This window comes from Sturnus vulgaris, chromosome 14 (assembly GCF_052056855.1).
Source record: "Sturnus vulgaris isolate bStuVul1 chromosome 14, bStuVul1.hap1, whole genome shotgun sequence".
NCBI lineage: Eukaryota > Metazoa > Chordata > Aves > Passeriformes > Sturnidae > Sturnus > Sturnus vulgaris.
The window spans coordinates 14,735,950-14,756,385 of record NC_142256.1 but is presented as its reverse complement, the minus strand read 5'-3'; the positions used below and the strand labels follow the sequence as shown (position 1 = coordinate 14,756,385).

Genomic DNA, 20,436 nt, shown 5'->3' with positions numbered 1-20,436 from the left:
AAAAACATAAGAGGGAGTGAATTACTGCAAATAAAGCAAACCATAGAAATGGCCCAATAAAAAATATTTTATTTTACCAAAAAGATGGTTCAAACGAATGTAAATAAATTGAGTATCTAGGATTTTCATGACTTCAGCTAAGCAGAATAAATGTGCTGGGTCAAACCAATAAGTGAAACTAATCATTCTCTACAGAGCTGTAGCCTTCTGACAAGGGACATTCTGCAGTCTCTTTCTAAAACTGTTGTATCTACAGAGTCCATTCAGACTTCCCAAATGAGGGCGTGAATCCAAAGCACAGTCAGCTAGTTAGAGCCATCAATGTGGGAAATGCAAGATAATTAAGTTCTACTCCTAAAAGATTTATTTCTGAATACCAGTTTTGGAGACTAGAGGGGAGCAAGTGACAAATAATCTCACTCTGGAAAACTTAACTCATCTTTGTGAGACTATCCTCAGGAATGGAGCAATAATATGGTGTTGCTTATTAAGAAACAGTACTGATCACAATACTATTACACAAAGATGCTGCTTTACACGTAATTTAAAATCTATGTCCTTGATATCAGCAGATACTGTCTGTGCAAGCAGAAGACGTACATTTAGTCCATGACACAAACGCAGTGAAAAAGAATAAAACCAAGTTTACATCAAAAGAAAAATAGAAATAAAACCCAAGAGTTCATAAAAATAAGAATTGTCAAACACAAGAGGAAGGGTTCTTCCTCCAAAACAGCATAATCAGAATTTTTGTGTTTAAAAATGTAATTGCTGCCCAAGATGAATAAAAGCTACCAGAATGTATGACTCTGGAAGGATGGTTCAGGTGAAGAACTTGGGCTTGTGATTAACTACATCTGAAAAATAACCAGTTCTTTAGCTAAGCAAGCCCACATGTTCTCATTCTCCTGAAAGACAACACAACTCACCCCAACTGACATCTAACAGAGATTACAGATTGCCTCTTGCAATGGATATTGCCACTCACATAGAACAAAGCTGGGGCCTGAATTAGATATCCACACAGCTGTTTTATACAGCAGAGCAGATTGTTGAAAGGCAAATCTGGACATTAGGATGTTCATTTTCAACATCCAAGTTTTCTACAAGGTGTTAACGCCCTTATAGACAGAGCACAGAACACTGCAGAATATTAAATAAGGTGTTTCAGCCACAGCCCTATACAAGAAACCTCTCAAATGACATTATCACCCTTTCTTATTTCTTCCTCTGCCATTCCTTTCTCAAGAACCCAGATAACCATCACAGGTAAATCTTTATTACCACAATTGATCTTGTATCCTTAAAACACAAGCAGACAGAAGCAGTCATATTGCAGCTCCACAGAAGAATGAGACAATTTTGCTTAGGGAAGGACACCTTTCCTTAGGATTCATAGGAAATCATCCTCTACACTAAAGTGAATTGTAGAAATATCACCATTTTCTAAAATTAAAAAAGGAAAAAGAAAAAAAGGAAAGATTCATCACTGCACTTTTCTTCACCCTCAAGCCGTCCTTTCTGCTGAGGAAGCCAGAAAGGCAAAGGTATCTAGCAAAAATACCTGCTTATCACCTCCCAAGTTGGCTTTGTGAGTAACTTGACAGTGCAGCTGAGCAGTCAAACTCACATCCATGCTTTAATTAGAGGTAAGGGGAGCACCTACTGTTTGCATTTACAGTCTGTCTGCTTCATGAGCAGCAGGAGCAAGTTCAGCCATCACAACTGCTCAGCTTGTGCTGCTCTGATGCATCGTTTCAGCAGGGGAACAATTAAGCAGACCCATTCACAGCTGAAGAGACCACTAAATTTTGCCAAGTAAAGTCGCTAGTGTTTTATCCTTGCTACTGTATCTTGTCAGCCACTGCACCACACAAATATCAACAGAATCCATCTCTCTCCGCTGACAGCACGGGTGTGGGGGTGTCTATTCTCCCACGAACACATATTTATTCTGCTAACTCATCCCCTAACATAGAGATTGAGCATATCCTGTCTCATAAGGGGAGATTAAATTTTTTGAGAAATAATTTAAGAATAAAACATCAGCAATTAAAGTGGTGGTATTAGAACAGCTTCACTGCAGAGATTGAGACAAAGGAAAAGCAAGCAAAAGGAAGCAGACAGATAAAAAGTGGCTTGCTAGGATCTGAAAAACCAATGACAAGAGACACTCAAATTAAGCTTTTTCTCGGTTACAAATTTTACAGATTAAAAAAAAATTCAAGCTATGAAGGAAAAGAAAGAAAGAACTAGAGAAAATATTATTTTCTTATTTCGGAAATTGGTAGTTCATGCTGTGAAAAACCTGGAATTATAGTAAAAATATTACACTTGAAAGTTATCACTAGTAATGCAAGCTGTGGAAGAATATGACCCTTTGGCAAACGAGCAACACACAAATTCATAGCAAATCTGTAAACACTGTACTGCCGAAAAGAACTGCTAAATATCATTTCAAAACCCATAGTGACATAGATCTGTTTCCATGAGGCACGATAAGTCAATCTACTCCAGCTGGAGTGATTTGGACTCAGGTATTTGATGAAACTTTAAATGCAATTATTTAATAAATTGGCTACAACTGCAAACACATTTTAAAACACACCCTAGAATTCTACAGTTACTTCTGTCACCACTGTGTACTACTGAAGTCATGTTCATTGTACCAGCTAGTTCAGGTAAATATAGGGAAAGTCTGCTCTCAGAACAGCAGCTGGAGGCTGCTGATATAAACAAGAAAGAATGAGTAAAATTAAAATAAAAATCTCTGAGCACTTAAATCTGTTTTCATTCATTCATGGCTACAGAGTAAGACAATGGAAATTTTCAAGAACAGTACTTAAAAATCTATCTAATCTTTATTTAATGATCACACTTTTTCAGAATATGAATCCTTCAAATATACCTCAACTTATCAATGAGAGAGCACATTCTCACATGTGAGAGGGGCTTTCATTTCAACTTTTGGGGTTCTAATTCATTCGAATTATAAGAGCAGATTGTTCCACAGCCAACAGGCCATCTGCTGACCTTGTCTCCAATGAGTGCCACTGCAAAAGACATTGTGATGGAACGACCCAGGCAACTGGGATACACGCCATTAAGTAAGCGACAGAATGAAGAATGGAAAACTTTTGAGGGTAACTGTAGACAAATACAATCACTGCATCAATGCATTTTTTTAATAAAAAAAAAAGAGAAATATGAAGGTATTTGCTCTGAAGCCAGAAGACTACTACTATATGCCTTGCAAATAGGGCTTGTCTCAAGGTTTTCTTTGATTTTTAAACAAAACTGTGGTAATAGAGTACATTTAAATAGTCTCTTCTCTATCTGCAACTTCCAAGAAGTCCTTTACTCTTTTAATAAAACAAATATTCTTCACCTTCACAGCAAAAGATTGTTTAAACCAATTAGTACTCATTGGAGTTTTGCTGTGTCATCTCATTTCAACATAAACTTGTCAACTGGTTGTTTCTAACAAAGGTACTTTAATCTTTTCAGAGTCTGATGCTCCATTCTGTATTCCTTCAAGTAACTTTTAATACTTTTGAATTAGGGTAAGAAAAGTCAATGCAGACACTGCCTGCAAGGACATATAATTCAGTGTATCATTTCATAACCCAGCTGTCAACAGAGACAGCATTTTTATAATCCATGTATTGTATGCGTGCCAGTATGAGATGAATAGTGCTGTAACTATAATCAATACCGTTCATTCAAACAACTGGCAGCAGCATTTCAGACAACTGGCAATTTCATCAGTTTCACTGGGCTGCCCAAAAATAAACAGCTTGAGAAGGATGACTGATCTCAATGGTTATCTATAAATAATACTAATCTCAGTCATTTGTTTCAGGGGGTTCATCACTGGGAGCTACAGAAGTCTCATATCAGAGCAGAAGGCATGGCAGCCTTCAAGAAACTAAAAAAATGCTGATGAATTTTACTGTTGGTTTTTCATTCACACAGTTATTGTATTTACATACTGACTGCACTGAAAGCTGCATGATCCCTCCAGTGCTTCAGCAGTTCTAACTTTGCAGGAAACTCACGCAATCTCAAGGACTGGTAAATACCTCAAAAGTCAAACTGGATTCATAGAAAGCTCCAGTGATCTGAGCAAACCCAGCCTGAGTAGTGGCTTACACTAATGTCACTTAAAAGGAAACATGAGCAAGTTTGGGGTTTTTAACTACTTCAGTGTGAAACTTGCCCATTCTGAAAAGAGTTATTGAGAGTAAATCAAACCAAACAGCTCCATGTGAGTGAGACTAATTGCAAGGCTGATGAGTGCAAGGTGAACCCAGGCAGACAGGGAACAGAAGGCACCATTCCCAGTCCTGTTCCCTGTCTCTGGGAAGGCAAATAGCTTTCTTTTTTTTTTTTTTTTAAATTATAATCCTATCTATAAAAGAAAAGCAAGAACAGAGAACAGAGTAAAAGGAATAAAGACAGCTGACTAAAGGGAAGAACCTGCAGAGTACAAATCCCAAAGAAAGCTTCTAAAGCCCTGAAGTGAAAAAGATCCAGTTGCTGTGATTGTAGTGAGTCTCTCGCTGGCAACCCTGCAGGGCTGTGGGCAAGCACTGCAACACCACTGCTGCTTAGCATGTGAGTGCACGTTGGTGGGTCACCAGCCCTGGGCTGAGGCACAGATCTCCCGTTCCTGCAGGAAAATCTCCTAACCATCAGGAATTCTTACTAGGTTTTCTACCCTATTTCGCTTTAAGAATTACAAGATGCCTGGTGTGTGCTCTAGGGAAAACAGAGGAAAGATGAGTTCTTCCAAGGACCTAGAGGTTGGCACTCCTTGGCTTCCAGGCAGGATTTGTGGTGCCATGAGCCACCACTGCAGAGAGCTCAATACACCACTGGACTGCAGCAATTCTTTTCTGCAGATATCATGAATGGGAGCCAAGGCCACCACCTCAGCTCCTTCGCATGGAGTGTAATGCTCCAAAGAAACTCCATCAGATGAGCTCTGCAGAAGTGCCCAAACCCTCTGAACACAGTCTGAAGAGGAAGCAACAGCACATCTGTGTGCACCCAGGTAATCAAACTACTGCTGGACTAAGCTTCAAAAGCCACATTGTTCCATCTACATCCAAAATCTCTTTTCAGTCTTAAAGCCTGTTGCTCAGAAAATTTATAACCTGGCAATTAAAATAATCTTCAACTTGTAGCGTTATCCAATTTGCAAGCTTATTGCTAATTTAATGACAATCAGCACGCCCAGCCACACTAAGTCAACATTGCAGTGGGATGTTTTCAGCAAAACCGCCAAAAGCAAAAAGATTAATGACACCAACTTTCCTGAAAAGAGAACACTGACTTACCAGTGGAGAAACAGGGGAACCTCACTACCTCTACACCTCTGAGAAATGAGGCAGGCTGTGGCTGTTTTAAAATGAAAGCCTTGATTTTATTGTTAAAGTAAATTGTCTGCAGGACATTAATAAAGAAAAGCCAGCTTTTAAGAATGGGTAAATTTATCAAGCTGCACATCTTTATTGCTTTGATCATCAATATTTTAAAGTGACTACTTTTTATTCTATATTGCCAATAAATCTCAACAAACTGTAACTGTAATCATCACAGCACAACATGAGCCACTTCTCCTGGTGATTTAAAGTTGGACTCAGTCACAAAAAAACACCCAAACTAGGTTGGAGGATGGCTAAATTGTTAAAATAGTCTCTCAGTTTCAGGTAAATGATGAGGTAGCAGCATGCACTGTTATTAACCTGAAGTTCATAATGAGAGCTTAAATGAACAGTTCTAAGTGGACACAGGCCTTTGTAAGGGAGCTGCACTCCTGCAGTTGGCACTAATTGATCCTTTTGCTGGCAGGCTCAGTGGAAAAGGCAGGCAGCAGCAGGGACTGCAGGCCCTTCTGTGTCATGCAGAACAAAGTCACAGTCCTGATTATCCAGGAGGTTTGATCTTAATACTCTACACTTCTACAGCTTCTTTCATCCAGGAATGAGGCAGGCAGGATAGCAGGGGAGACTGTCAAACTAATTTTGTCCTTCTCACACCCATTTTGCAGAAGAAGGTCTCCTGTCTTTGGAGTTTTCAGATACTTTTTCAAGTGTACTTTATGTACATTCAGTTACAGAGCTGAATTTCTGAGAAACTGAGATGGTTCATATCTCATACACAGCTTCACCCAGGCTTCTTGAAAACACTGTTAATTTTGATTTTAATCCCCCTATAGAGAATGTTGCTGTAAACTGAAATCAACCCAGCACATACAAGAAATAGACTGGGCTGATATAACCAGTTTTAGAGACAACATAGTAGAAAGTAGAATTTTGTCCAGAAATACGCCATTTTAAAATTCATATGGAGATCCTGATTAAGGCAGACTATTCCAGAGCAGCAGATTCTGGAATCAATTAACAAAACAATTCTTATTAACACAGAGAATCTCCAGACAGTACTAAGGAAGTACAGAATCTTTGCAGAAAAGCCCGCAAGGAAAATATACTTTAATATCAAATTGTATCCTCCAGCGTGCAAAGATTGCCTCAAATCTCAAATGCATCTTATGTGAAACGGCCTAGCACTGTAGAACAACACAATAAGAATTTAAGGCAGGAAGTGCAGATAATTTATCTAAATAAAGCTTCCAGGAGAATAACTGATTTATGTTGATGCTGATCCAAGCTGGAACCTGACCAGGATGCAGGAGTTAGCAGCATCACTACCCACAATAGGTTCCCTTTTTATGAAAAACAACAGTGTGTTTTTACACGTGAAAATAAATTAAAATGTTAACTTTATTCTTCTATCAAAAGATCCTGTTCTACCAGAGGCTTGTTCTTGAATTATCTCTAGAATAACTCAGAAAAAGGTGCAATGTTTTTCAATCATGACTATCACTACTCAGGCAAGCACCTGAGAGACACAAGCAGTTAATTTTCACAGGAGGGTCTACAGTCTTTAATGCCACACAGCCTCTATTCATAAAATTGCAAAATATATAAACTGATGCAGAGAAAAGTAGTGAAAGCTTCACAGCTACCAAAATATACCTGTAATTGGGAAAGGGGGAAAAGAAACGAAATCTGAAACTAGACATGGTATAAGTGACTTCTGCTAAAAGCAGGGTCAGCACTTTCTGCTGGAGACTATTTGATTTACACTATTTTGTTTCAATTGAAAAACGAAATCTTTCCTTGGCAGATTCTGCTCTACACAGTCTATTACAGATACTTCTGAGATACCTAGCATCATTTATAAAGGGACACTTATTACTGCTGAACGTGATCATTTTGCTAAATTTCCCAGAGTTCCAGAAGGAAATAACGTGCAATGCAACACAGGAGTGTATTCAGCTAGTTGCTGAAGTCAAGTCTGGACAGCCTGCACAGCCCTGGGGGAAAGGTGTGCTACTGATTAAGATGCTCATGATCTCCTCTGAAGAATCCATTGGCTGTCCTAGACCTATGCTCCCCACTTAGAGCCAGGAACACCCCAGGAGGGACCACTCTGCTTTTAGCCTTTACTGACTTCACAGAGCTACTCCAAATCTACACTGGTGTAAATCACATCAGAGAAAGATCCCATTACATATCTTGAATGCCCCTATTTATTCTAATAGGATACAGAGGCTTTTTTTTTCTTTTTTTTGAGGGTAGAACAATGAAGCACTTAACATTAGGTCCCAGTAGTCATTGCAGATAGGCATAACTAAGCATCACCACTTGCAATTTCTTTTTGTGTTATGTAGAACAAAGTAACTGTCAGTGAAGCACACCTGGTGCATATGAACACATCTTTGGAACAGGACACTGCAGTTGTAGAAATCTTCACAACATTTACTACCCTTTGCATGTAGTAAAGCTACACTGTTCCATGCTTTAAAGCAGCTCTGCACCTGGAGTGCGAAACCGGAGTACTGGAAATCTTCAGGAGGGTTAACTGGTCTCATTTTGATCAATTTTGGGCTTATCTCACTGCCTCTCCAGGTAATAAAGTAAATTGCCTGTAGATGGCTTGGAAATACATGCTACACATACTTGACTGACAAAAGTCATCTATCCATAAAACCCATCACAAGCACTTTGAACTATATACCCTGAAAAATAGTAGGATTTCTTCCAAATCACACACAATTTCATATTCACATCCATAATATATATGTTGCTACAAAATTGGACAGAACAGGTGCTTTTACTCTGAAAAAGTCAGATTCATGCTTGCAGAAACATCTTGCTAACTCGGATAAGCTTCATCAATTGTTTCAACCAGGAAAAAAAATGCACAAAACAGAAATCATAATCTCCAAAACAAAACATTTGACTTCAACTGAAGCTGAGTAATTTTTTTAGATCTGAAACTATCAAAAAAGATTTTATTTTTAATTCTCTCATTTTCTGGTTGATTCCAATCTAAATCTTTAAAACTCTTTTGGAACTACATCTGAAACAAAAGATTAGCAAGTCACATAGCTCCCATCATTTCCCATCATGTTATTCTGGGATATACAATTAGTTTCTGGGATGCACAGAACAGTGGGATAATGGTTCTGTAGAGGAAGTAGGTCTGAGTTGGCTGAGGCATTCAATATAAATATGTAAAATCTATCATTAGTCATGAGAATCAGTCTGCTGACATGGCTGAAACAGGAAAGAAATAGGATTAGCTGGGACATTATGATCATGACCTTTTTGTCTTTAGCCTATTTTCTATTTATCAAGAAGTCATAAGCAAATAGGCACAAAAAGCAATGTTTTAAAAAAGAAATTCAGAGTTGGATAGTAGGTATTATGCAGAATGTTTGCTCATTCAGCATTTCCTTTGGTCCAAGTGCTTTTCACATACTCCACAACAGTAGTGAAGCCACTCCGGAGATGCTACTTGACCAGTGCAAAACACTTCAGAGAAAGACGGGTGAGTACATTAAACTTGCTAGACAATTTAGAATCCCCCTAACAGTTTTGATTCAATCCAGGGTTAGAGCTGGGGTCAGTCCTTTGCAAATCAATAGACACTAATTAGCTCTCATCTAACTGCTGGAAAAAACCAGCATGCATGAACTTGAGTTTTCTGACCAGCAGACTTCACTAGAATTCAAATTTGGTGACACAAGTGGTAAAGTCTAAAAAGACAAAACCTCTGTAACTGGTAAAAATCAGTGTTTCACCAAGCTCTCCTGTAGAAAAAACAAAAAGTTCATCACCTGAAAAAACTTACCCATTATTACTTTTCCCCAAGCCATCTTCCCCCATAACAGAAAAACACAAATTACAACAATGACAACCACCAAAAAGTTTTAGGGAATTTAGCATGCACAGCAGAGTACAAAGACAAATCAAGATGTGTGTCATGATCACAGGCAGCAAACCCTGTGATCCAGAAGACCTGATCCATGTTCAGTAAGTAGGCTGCAGCACCTATATCAGACTAAGATCTCTGAAATGAAAATGAGACAAAGAAATCACGGGAGGCAGCAACCCCTGAAAAGCACTGCTGCACACCTCTTGGAAAAGCTAGCAGCTGTGAGATACTGATTACAGCACGTTTTACACACCTCACTGGGAGAAATCAACAGACAGCAGCACTTCTAGTAAAGACAGGTCTTTCTCCCATCACCCAAATAAGCAGTCAGAGTATGGGGTCAGGTAGACAAGAACTGGGCATATGCTGTGCTGCAGTAGTATGGACCATACCTATTATAACAACGCAAAGGGCATAGGAGACAAAAAGCTTTCCAGTATTAAATTTCTTTTCTCTCCAACAGCTTTGCTTACTTCAGGTAAAGAGCTGAAAATTCCTCCTTAGCCAAGTGATAGATTGTCTTGCTGTACAGCTGCGACACATGTTGTCCCAGGTCCATCAGTGGGAATGAACATTTTACAGCAAAGACAGCAAATCTGTAATTGCCAATTTCAAATCATCTTTCAGTAGGCTGGATTTTGGTGGGGATTATTTTTTCTTTCTGTTTTTATTTGTTTGTTTGTTTTGATGGCTGTTTTTTGGTTTTGGGTTTGTCTTTTTTAGGAAGTAGAAGTGATCAATAAATCGAAGAAGGAGCTGTTAGCCTAAGCTCTCCAAGTTTTTTACTGGAAACAGCCTTGCAGTACATCTGAGACAGAGGCAAATTTTACTACCCTTGTATAAGAGATTGCAAAATTGTGCTACCAAAAGGACAAATCAACTTACTCCAGATCATGCTATGAGCCACCACAGGATTCCACCATTTCCCAGATTCAGTCCCCTTACCAGATAGGCCAGGCCCAAATGCTTGATGTTTTCATGCGACAGAACTACCCATGGTGAAATCAGCAAGCACCATTACACACATCAGCCCAGGAGAAAGACTTGTGAAAATAATGAAGTATACACAAAATGAGTGACTATGCACAGACTATATACCATCAGACACTAGCTATCCCAGATAGCTGCATATAATTTTAAAGACAGTCCATTTACTAAAAAAGTCTCAAGCTATTGAAGCACCCATACAGCCCTGCATATTTTCAAAATTCTTGACCAGAATTTCAAACATTACATTTGAATAAACTCCCGCAAACACCAGCCCAAAACAGGGGCAGAACCAAGCATTCAAAGCCAATCACTTAAGTTATATGTGGACTGAAAGTAAACATGTAAATTGCACTTGAAAGAAACCAAGCAAAAAATTTTTCAGCGTATCTGAAACATCCAAACAGTCTGGCAAAATAATTATATCAAGTGACCAGATAGGTCGCTCCATTCCAGCAGAAGAGTGCTCACCTGGGTTATTATTCACTCCAGGAGAGCAACTCACCCTTCCTACGAGTGCCTGGGCAAGTTATCCACAGCACTGTGTCTCTGCAAATTGATCCTCATGTAATAACGGCTTCTGTGCCTCGTGTGTGGTGTTTGTGTCAGGGCTGCACATTGCCATGTGCTATTTTAGAAACAGTTAAGATGATAAAATAGATCCAGAGCCTTAGACACAATGATGAGGATACGCAGATATGACTGCTCAGTGAATTCTGACATAACCTGACATAATTCTGACCCTGACATAACTCGTTCCTACATTCACTCTTTCTCTTTAAACAGAAACCCCATCACCTGTTTCTCTCTTGCTCTGTGCACATATGATAGTTTCACCACTAACAGTTACATCTTTGTGAGATCAACTGAAAGGGCACTCACCGCCTTTGAATATTTCACACATTGCTGTGCACTAATAAAATTAACTTTGCATTCTATATCTGGTGATACAGAAATATCTCCAAACTTCCCAAGAGAGTCAGGCTGGAGTGTGTACTGTAAGGCAGTAGCAGTTATTAGTGTCCAGCTGCAATGACTACAAACAGCAAAACAGGAGTGTCTACTCTGGAGTCTCCATCAGATGACTGCACATGAAAACTCAAAGATGATTTCAAATTTGAAGTTTCAAAGGCATCTGATATTCCAAAGATCAACAATAATATAAAGCAGGTGATACAACAGAGAGAAGCCTCTAGCTCTGACAGGAAATACAATGCATACATATTTAGAAGAAAAAATCTCCACGGGTGAAATTTGGAAATTGCTTCACTGCAGTGATCATCACAGCTTCGCAGAAAGTGGTTTAATCTAGATCAATCATTTCTAAATTTTTGGTTTTAGATCACCACGTTGTTCCAGTGGAAGTACAAGCCTTCATATAGCAAATCTCCTGATAATAGGCACAGAGTTTTTAGGCTGCCTTATGAGTTTCCTTAGAAAAGAGGACATGGCCTCCCAGTGATCTCTGCTCTCCAGCAGTATAGAAAGTACTGCTCTCAGGTTGTAACTTAAACGCCCAACACCAATTCACATAACAACTTTCTCACAATAAATGAACATAGGTTTTCGTTTACATGGGTTGGCTTGGTTTGAAATGAACTATGAAAACACACTGTTGCTGTTTCAAAAATAGCATATTCTAAAACATTTTAAGGATGCTGAACTAAATCAAATTAGCATTCTAAAACTGGCAATGACAAAGTATGTACTTTAAGTGGAAAATGTTAAATCGATGGTTTGTGACAATAAAGAAGCACTGAAAATACATCAGCTCTCTCACTTCACACCTTCTTGCATAACAGTCCTACACTGGCAGTAGGATGGCCTCCCACCTCCCAGACACTGAACATAGTGAACCCAGAGAAAAGAAACCCACTGTTTTCTGCAGCCCTTGGACTAGCCTCCAACTCAGCCTTCAACAAAATTGTGGGGCTTTTTCTTGTGGTTAAAAGCTTCTGTCACAAGCTAGTTTCCCATCATGGCATCTCCATTTCCTCCCAGAGATAAACTACAGCTATTACACATCTCATGGGAAGGTGTAGTTAATCAGGAGCTTTCCACTCATCCTAACAGCCCCATGTGTCATCCAGGCCCAGTGCTATATAGGAAAATGGCATAATTTCATATCTGCATCTGCATAAAATCTTTCCAAAACTAAACAAGTAAATGGCACTCTTTACCATGCTTTACTCTTTACTTATTCGGTGAACTCAGTCTCTCAAAAAAGTGTCCATCGATGCAAGATACTGTTTTAATTTCTGCTGTGTGAGTTAAATGGAACCCTCACATCTAAACACACAATGTACATCAATGTTATGTATGCAGCAGAGGAGAGAGAGTAAGCTTCTTCTGAAATTAATTTAAGAAATAATAGAACAGTTTGAAAGTGGTATGGTTCCTCCAGCTAACACTGAGATCACATTAAGTTTAATGACAAATCATCTGCTCTGCCATGAAGTGGAAACGAATGTTAGTTGGAACACACCTTTCATGTTTCAACCGAGACCCAATAATGCAAAAGCTTTGACCCCTAAACTGAAGCCAGCTGCTTTTCTTGGTCAAACAGCAGTTATACACAATACTTGAGCACATTTTGCAGCATAAAAGGCATTTGCAGTAGTCTGTAATGAATAGAGTTGTGTAGAAAGCACATTTCCAGGTGTTTTACCACAGAACACCAGAGAAACCAGAGTATATTCCATATCGGGAAGTTCAGGCATCTTTCCTGTGCTCGCTGCTCCCGCAAAACCACCAGTACACGGCCCAAACTTGGCAATGCTTTCAGCAACACATGCTTATGCTTTTGGCAGAAGGGAGCTGACCACTTGCAGCATCAGTGTCCTTTGCCAGCTGGCCAAAGAGCACACAGATGCAAGGGAAGCAAATTGTCTGCCCACTGGCAGAAAGAAATGCTGAACAGCACCTAAAGAAAGCGCGTGCCTGTGCACGTGTGCTCGAGTGCGAGTGAGGGTGCATGTGAGCACACACACCCACACCTGTGCCTTGGGAAAGGGAAGAGCTCCGTTAAACTGGAAAAACTGTCTGCTGCTAGTCCTGAGGGATCATTTTCTGCAACACTCTTACAACAATGAACACGCACTTCTTCCATTAAAATCTTCCAAGATGAATTTTTAAGATTAAAGACAAGGACTACAAGGATGCTAAAGTAAATTTTTATACGTCTGAAATCAGACTTAATACAACCACCTACAGGATTTTAGCAACCTAAGGTTAGCATGTCTTTGCATTTTCTTTTTTTTTGTCTCTTGAAAAATGAATGCTCCTGAAAAAAAACCCCACTACACATCTATATTTGGTAAAATACGAAAAGCTTTCTGGATTTAGAAGATACATAAGAAAAAGCTCAAAAAAAAAAAGGGATAAGAATTTGCAGCTGATAGGTTAAGTTTAGATGAGAGATGGAATCTGTCTGTAGATTAACTGGATTCTACAATCACAGCCCCTTTTCACCTGCACACATCCCACCACTGTCATTACATGATCAACAGATTTTAATGAAAACAATGCTTTTCATTAAAAAATGCTTTCTTTTCAGAAATGCAAGGGAGACTATACATAAGATTTAGTTTACTTTTCTAAATATTTCTTGAAAATTGTACATAAGGCAAGTGCACATTTGTTGGCTGTAAAGGTGTACAACAGCAATTTTTTGCAATGACAGTGCAGAGAGGGAATATGAGATCTGTGTGCTAATGAGCTGACACTGCAGAGGCTGGAGCAGTGTTAGTATAGTGCACTACAAGTGCAGAGCAGAATGACAGACATGGGTTATTTCTAGGGAATGTGATCTACAGAACTATACAATTCAATATTAACACAAACATCCTTCATCAGATTATGAGAAATGCATGGAAGTTACTGCTTCAGTAACGTATTTATATATTTGAGTTGTTATATTAGTAATATTCTGAAAAAGCCAGCTCACTCCCTACATGAGCATTTTTAAAGAAAATATAACCTGATTTTGCTTTTATACATTCATAGGTCAAGTTAGCTTGCTTTCTGTTTCTACTGACAGCAAAAAGTTGCTTATTTCAAGAAATGTGATAATTTCCCTAGAGCCAACTGATAAACTTAAATTCACCTTTAAATACACTTGAATTTTCATCTGTGTTTGCATTTGTTCTCTGTTAAGATATCATACAGCTAAATAAATAAGTGGGCAGATAAATAGAGAGTGGATAAATACTGTATGAATGTGTGTAAATTAAATATACAGAGAGTGGCTTGGTGCTAGCAGCGAAGCAGGGAATACATGTACATAAATCAGATTATGTATCATTTAACTAAAAAAGGAATGAGAGGGAGGGGCTTAGGGCAGGAATTTTCTTTTGCTTCTAAACGAATTTGTTCCCATGTCGGGATATTGCCAAATCTGCGTAGCAGAGGTGGGGTTTTTTTCTCAGGCTCATGAGAATACTTCAGAAGAGGTTTTTTTTCTCCTCTGGAATGCACCAGATTGCATCAAGCGTGATGTGCAGCTGCACAGTAAGAACATAAATCTTTCTGAGCAGAGCCCCCCTCAATCTCTGCACACAGGAACACTTACTACAGTCACTATCATACAAATCAATGCAAAAGAGAATGAGAAGTATTATTTTACGGCTACTGACTAGTATAGGCACTAGGCTCAGGCTACACATGCTCCTTTCTTCAATTTCCTCTCAGCTCCTGTACCTATCCCACCACAAAGTCAGCCCCAGCCTCCCTCCCCAGTGAAGGCAAAGTCACTGCAGGTTTCTCTCCTATGGAGCCCTGCCAATTGCAAATATTGATCTAACGGCTGTGTGACAGCACTGGAGACAATATATGCTTATCTCCAAGTGAGGTAAAAATGTTGTGGAAATAATTCCTTCATGGATATGGCAGCAGGGTGAAATGATCTGCCACTCCCATATGAAATGAGGATATGGTTAAAGGCTGGAATTTTAGTCAGGTAGTGTGAGAAGCTATTAATTCATCCTAATGCATTGATACTCATAAGTTTTCTGACTTTCAAAGCTAACTGGTACCAGATTCAAAAGAACAACTGTTCTGATGAGGTTTTTTATATTTTGAGCTACTGAAGCCTATGACTGGTGTCTTGGACCTGCCATATTCTTTTCTTATCAACAGTATTATGAGATGGTTGACACAGTACAGACAAAGTCGCCTTTTCATTTTCTTTTGTCTGTTTCTTTTTTCACATCTTCTGCTTTTAAATAGGTTACTGTAAGTACGTATTCTTTGGTCAACAGTTTCTCCAGAGATTTAAGTCTTCCCAGTTTTACTATACTGGTAATATGGGTGTTGGAACATGGAGCCTGGTACTACAGAAAACCGTCCCACTTTACTAAAACTGCCACAGGATTTATTAAGCATTGACAAAAATCATTAGATGTCAGAAGATGAGCAGAACACTGGCTAAATATACTGACTGCCCGCGAACAAGTGGATCATTTCTGTTGGTGGAAGAAGCGCTGGTAACAACTTTTAAAAAACAATTAATAATTAATCACCCAAGCAGTTTAACATATTTAGTTTAAATCCATATAATTGATATTTAGGAAACTGTGTTTGAGATACAGCCTCTTGAAGGGATTACACTGATTAAGGATTAATAGTCTGATGTTTGTTGTAAGAGTTGTTAAGGCTCAATAGGATTAGTAAAATAAGATGCAAAGTAGAGACACACTTTTATTTACCATTTTTTCCCATCTTGACCAATTATTTTTATTGCATATTACAAAATTAACCCCCCTGCAAAAGTGTTAAAGGTCCTACTTCAAAGTCCTTTGGAGAGTGTAACACTGCACTACCAAGAAGCAGTCACATGGGGGATATGTTAGAATATCAATCCAAAATTTGTCCAAATATTTCCTTACTGTATATTTTTTAACCATCAACTTTCTCAAAATATACAGTGGGACAGGAATGTAAGAACTATGCTATCTCTTGCAAATAAAAAAATAAATAAGTCATTGAAAGCCTAGAACTGTTTTAAAGCAAAAAATACTAGTCTTCTGTACTTCAGTACTTCATTATTTCAGTAAAATGCTTCCTCTTTGACCATTTTATACCGTGAGTATAAACCTGCAAACTGTGAAAAGAAACCTGTTCATAATGTAAAGTTAGTACATTGCATTCAGTGGTCCATTAGATCATGTGCAGACATATATCTCCACACTGCAAAGTGCATTAGTTACTTTGGAAGAGGACTCATTTCATTTTCAAAGATTTACAATAAAACTTGCATAGAATCAAATTTGGATACACCAGTAAAACAAATATCCAGTAACTACTATTGGTAAAGGAATGCCTTTTAAAATGCAGAACACGCATAAGTCTTTCTGAAAGAGATTTCGCATTTTAACACCACATTAGCAACACTCAAAATTCTATTTTGCATCTTCTGTTAATAAAAGCTTAAATTCTACGCGTGCACTGCTTGTGCAGAGCTATTTCTCCTTACGCCAAGTGCTCTGATTCCATTTTCTCTCCCCTCAGCTCTAACAGTATGTGTCAGTTTACAGTCTCCTCAGCTTTTCACAGGACTCTAACTGGAAGAAAACAACTCAGTATTTCAAGGCAGATGAGGGAAGCAAACCCCTCTAGCCTTCTCACCTCAAGGTCACTTCTAAACAGTTGCTTCTGGTTTTCCCCTACATATTATTTGCAAATTATGCCTTTTCACACAGCTAGGTTGTAGCCTCAACAGAAGAGGGATCTTACTTCAGCAGCAATTCACTGACTGAAGCTACACAGCACTGCTATTATCAACAACATGGTTGTTTTCGTGAAAAACAAAACTAAGGGCATGAAGTGGTGAGAGAACTTTTCCTAAGGTATTCCATATAATTCTGCAAATCTACTAAACCTCCAGTCACTACACACATTTGTTGCACTATATTGTATGACCAAGAACTCTAGGCTAGCAGGAAGGAATTGAATGCAGGATAGATAACAAATGAATATATTTTTTAAAACCAGGTATTTACTTACAAGCATTTGTCACTGAAAAACTGTTGGAAGAGTCCAAGTGATCTACATGATAGTTCAAATGGAAGGGCTTTTCTGTGGTATTTTGGTTTGTGTTGTATAGCTGCACAGCAAATCGAAATGCACTGTGCTCCTGAACAGTGTTCCTCATAAAAAGTCCACCTAGGTGAGGAGAAAAAAAAAAGGAAAAAAGGGAAAAGGAATTTCAGAATTAATTTTGAGGAGAAACAATGGCAATAAGCTGTATTTGCCTGCTGCACACTGCAGGAGAGAATGAACAGGAGCAGCCTGAACCTGAGCACATAACTCTGACAGAGTACCTACATGAAACACTTATTCCAAGTCCAAAGTCAGGTTTTTAAAGCCACACACCACATCCAGGTGCCCCCTGAGTCGCTTGGAGCTGCAGGTGCACCTTGAAAACCAGGCCACTTCTACACGGATGCTCGCTCACACAGAGATTTAGAAGTCTAACTTGCGGAACCGTGGCTCCTAAATCCTGTCCAGACTACCGAAATATCGCCGCTGTAGTTATGTGCGGGGACACGGCGGCGTGCGGCGTGGCAAACGTGCGGTTTCACGGTCTGGTGGAGCGATAGTGCGGCCGAGGGAAATGATGCTCCGAGAGACGGCAGGGAACAGCCCCCACTTCACTCGCTGCCCGGAGCCTCACGGCTCGCTCGGCCCCGGCTTTCGGGCACGTCGCTAGAGATTCACGCCACGACTCTCTCACATTATGTGCTCCACGGGATGCGCTGCTCCAAGGCAGGGTTCCGCAGAGCGCGGACCCGATCCCCGCTGCTCGGAGGGGTGCGGGCAGCCCGGCGCCCCTCGCAGCCGCCCGCCGGCGCAGCCCGGGCACCGCCGCTGCCTCTCGCCCCCAGAAAGGGGAAGGAAGCGGAGCAGGGCTGGCGCCTTCCCCGCGGCACCCGGGCTCGCCCCCCGCTCCCCTGCACACAACTTCCCCACGGCTGGCAGGGAAGGCGCGGGTCGCGGTGCCGCGGCGGGCGCTTACCTATACTGATGGTGTTGGGGAACCCCGCCAGTGCCTCCCCCAGCAGCCCCGCCAGCAGCAGCAGCAGGGTCCGGGGCGCGCTCTGCCCCATTTTCTTCAGCCCCTGCGGTTCAGCCCCTAAACCGAAACTGGCGGCACAGGCATGGGCGCAACTGGAGACTCGGAGCGGTGTCAACGGTGGTGGCGATGCTGGCGGAGGTGGTGGGGAGGATGGTCCCCCTCCTTTCGTCTCTTTTTTTAATCCTTTCCTTCCCCAAATCCCTCTGCTCTCGTCTTCACCCCAGTCTAGCAGGGCTCATTGGCTGCGAGATTGCCTTTCTCCCCCGTCTCCAGCAGCCCCCCCCAACGCAGGGACTTCCCCCAAAGATGGTGGGTAGCGAAGCCGCCGAGGCTGCTCCGCCCGGGCCGGGAGGGGGTTATCGATCAAACTTGGCGTGAGGAGGGCTGGCAGCCGCTCCGCTCCGCTCCGCTCGGCCGGCCCGCCTGCCCAGCCCCGGCGGCTCCGGCCGCAATTCAGTGCTCGGGGCTGCGGTCGGCGGGAGCGCACCGGCCTCACGTGGGGCGGCCCCTGGGCTGCAGCTGCCCCTTTAAAGCTGCATCGGCTCCGGGTGTGTGTGTGTCTCTGTGTGTGTGAGTGTGAGTGCGGTGCGTGCGCCTGTGGGCGGGCGGGGGAGGGAGCGGGGAAAGGAAGGAGGGGCGGGGAACCGAGCCGGGGCCGGCAGAGGAGGCCGGGGATGGTGAGGAGGTGGTCGAGTCCTGCCTGTGCCCGTGCCCGATGGGCGGTGCGGGCGCCCCAGGACTTGTGGGCCGGGAGGCAGCAGAGGCGGATCGGGGCCGGGGGCGGGAGGCCCGGTGATGGCCGGGGCAGGCGGGTGCTGCTGGGCCCCGCCTGAGGGGCGAGGGCTGGGGAGAGACGTGAGCCCAGGGGCTGCCGAGAGAAGGCTGGAAAGGGCCACAGCAAGGGATGCTGAGGGACCGTGCGCTCTCCCGAAGGGGCTGCCGGCCCTGCGCCCGAGTTCTCCCCATCCCTCCTCCAGTGCCAGCGCATCAGCGGGAAGCATCATCCGCCCACAGTGCCGTGAAGTGAAGAAAGACAAGAGTTTAATCCCACACAAGGGAATGTTAGGTCCTTCCTAACCTCCTCTAAAGGAAGGAACTCAAATAAAGTCTCCATTTCATCCTTGATGCTGGAAGAAGACACAACATGTGTGTCAGCTGCTGAGCTGCCCCAGCACAGACCACACAGAAGGGCCAACCTGGTGGTTGCAGGGGAGCAGGGGGATGGGTGATGGACATTCCTTGTGTCTTGAGCACCAGCCCTGAGATGCACCTGGCCTTCATGTCCACAGGGAGCTGCAATGCATCTGCCTATGCCAGGTTCTCTCTGTTTTTTTTACCCATCTCCTTGACACTTCTCTGTATGGATCCTGCAGTGCTTTTCTTTTTGCTGCTTTGGGACTCACAAAACTGTACAAAATAGAGAGAGAAGAGCGATACTAGGTGGAGTTGTCCATCTCATAGGCCCAGCAAAGACTGTTCTTCCCTTAATATTCGCTTTTCCTCTGATTTCAGCAGGTCACTTTATATCAGTGCTACTCTGCTTCTTTTTTTATCTTAGTCTTAGACTGTGGCATTGTTTGGGTTGATGTTCAGTTCAGTTAGGGATAATATTCTAAAATAATTGTGTTCCTTTATGGGAATCATTCCCAGAAGATGGAGGCTGTTCCAGATCAGGCAGAGGTAGGGATCAGGCTGCAGGGTGGATGGTAATGTTCCCTATTTAGACTGAGATGGCAGTTGTCTTTTTAAAGAAATGATAGTCTGTATGGACAGGTTCATGATTATATCTATAGCACTCCTCAAGCTCAAAGCTCTGAACACATATTACCTAGGAATTCCTGTAAGCATCCCCATGAGGCATGATTATATTCTTCTTTTACAGATGTAAAAACTTAAAAATCAGGGAGAGCAACTGGCCCAGCTCACCTAACCAGGAGGTTTCAGACCCAGAATTAGCATCTTGAGCAGCAGCCTGGCTTTGTTGTAGAGCACTCTGCTCACAAATGTCCTTTGGTTAAGATAGCAGATCTGAAAGCTAGACAGGTACAGGAAGTTTAGACATTAAGGACAGTTGTCAGAAGCAT

At 41.5% G+C, this 20,436-nt stretch overlaps 1 protein-coding gene across 10 annotated transcripts in view; it reads right to left on the bottom strand.

Moving 5' to 3' along the window:
- The window catches only part of GRIA3 (glutamate ionotropic receptor AMPA type subunit 3), a 146,320-nt gene extending 127,404 nt beyond the window's left edge, over positions 1 to 18,916 (bottom strand). For 7 of the 10 annotated variants that reach the window (XR_001403837.2, XR_015806779.1, XR_015806780.1 and 4 more), the window contains exons 1-2: positions 18,293 to 18,777; positions 17,281 to 17,439 (exon numbers count right to left, since the gene is read on the bottom strand). Coding sequence is in view for 7 of the 10 variants with exons in the window: in XM_014886397.2 (XP_014741883.1) it covers positions 17,281 to 17,439; positions 18,293 to 18,383 (250 nt within the window). In the remaining 3 variants the exon portion in view is untranslated. Of the gene's footprint in view, positions 1 to 17,280; positions 17,440 to 18,292 lie in introns of all 10 variants that reach the window. The other 3 variants (XM_088173241.1, XM_014886423.2, XM_014886405.2) reach the window with 2 other exon arrangements.
- Positions 18,917 to 20,436: the final 1,520 nt, after the last annotated feature.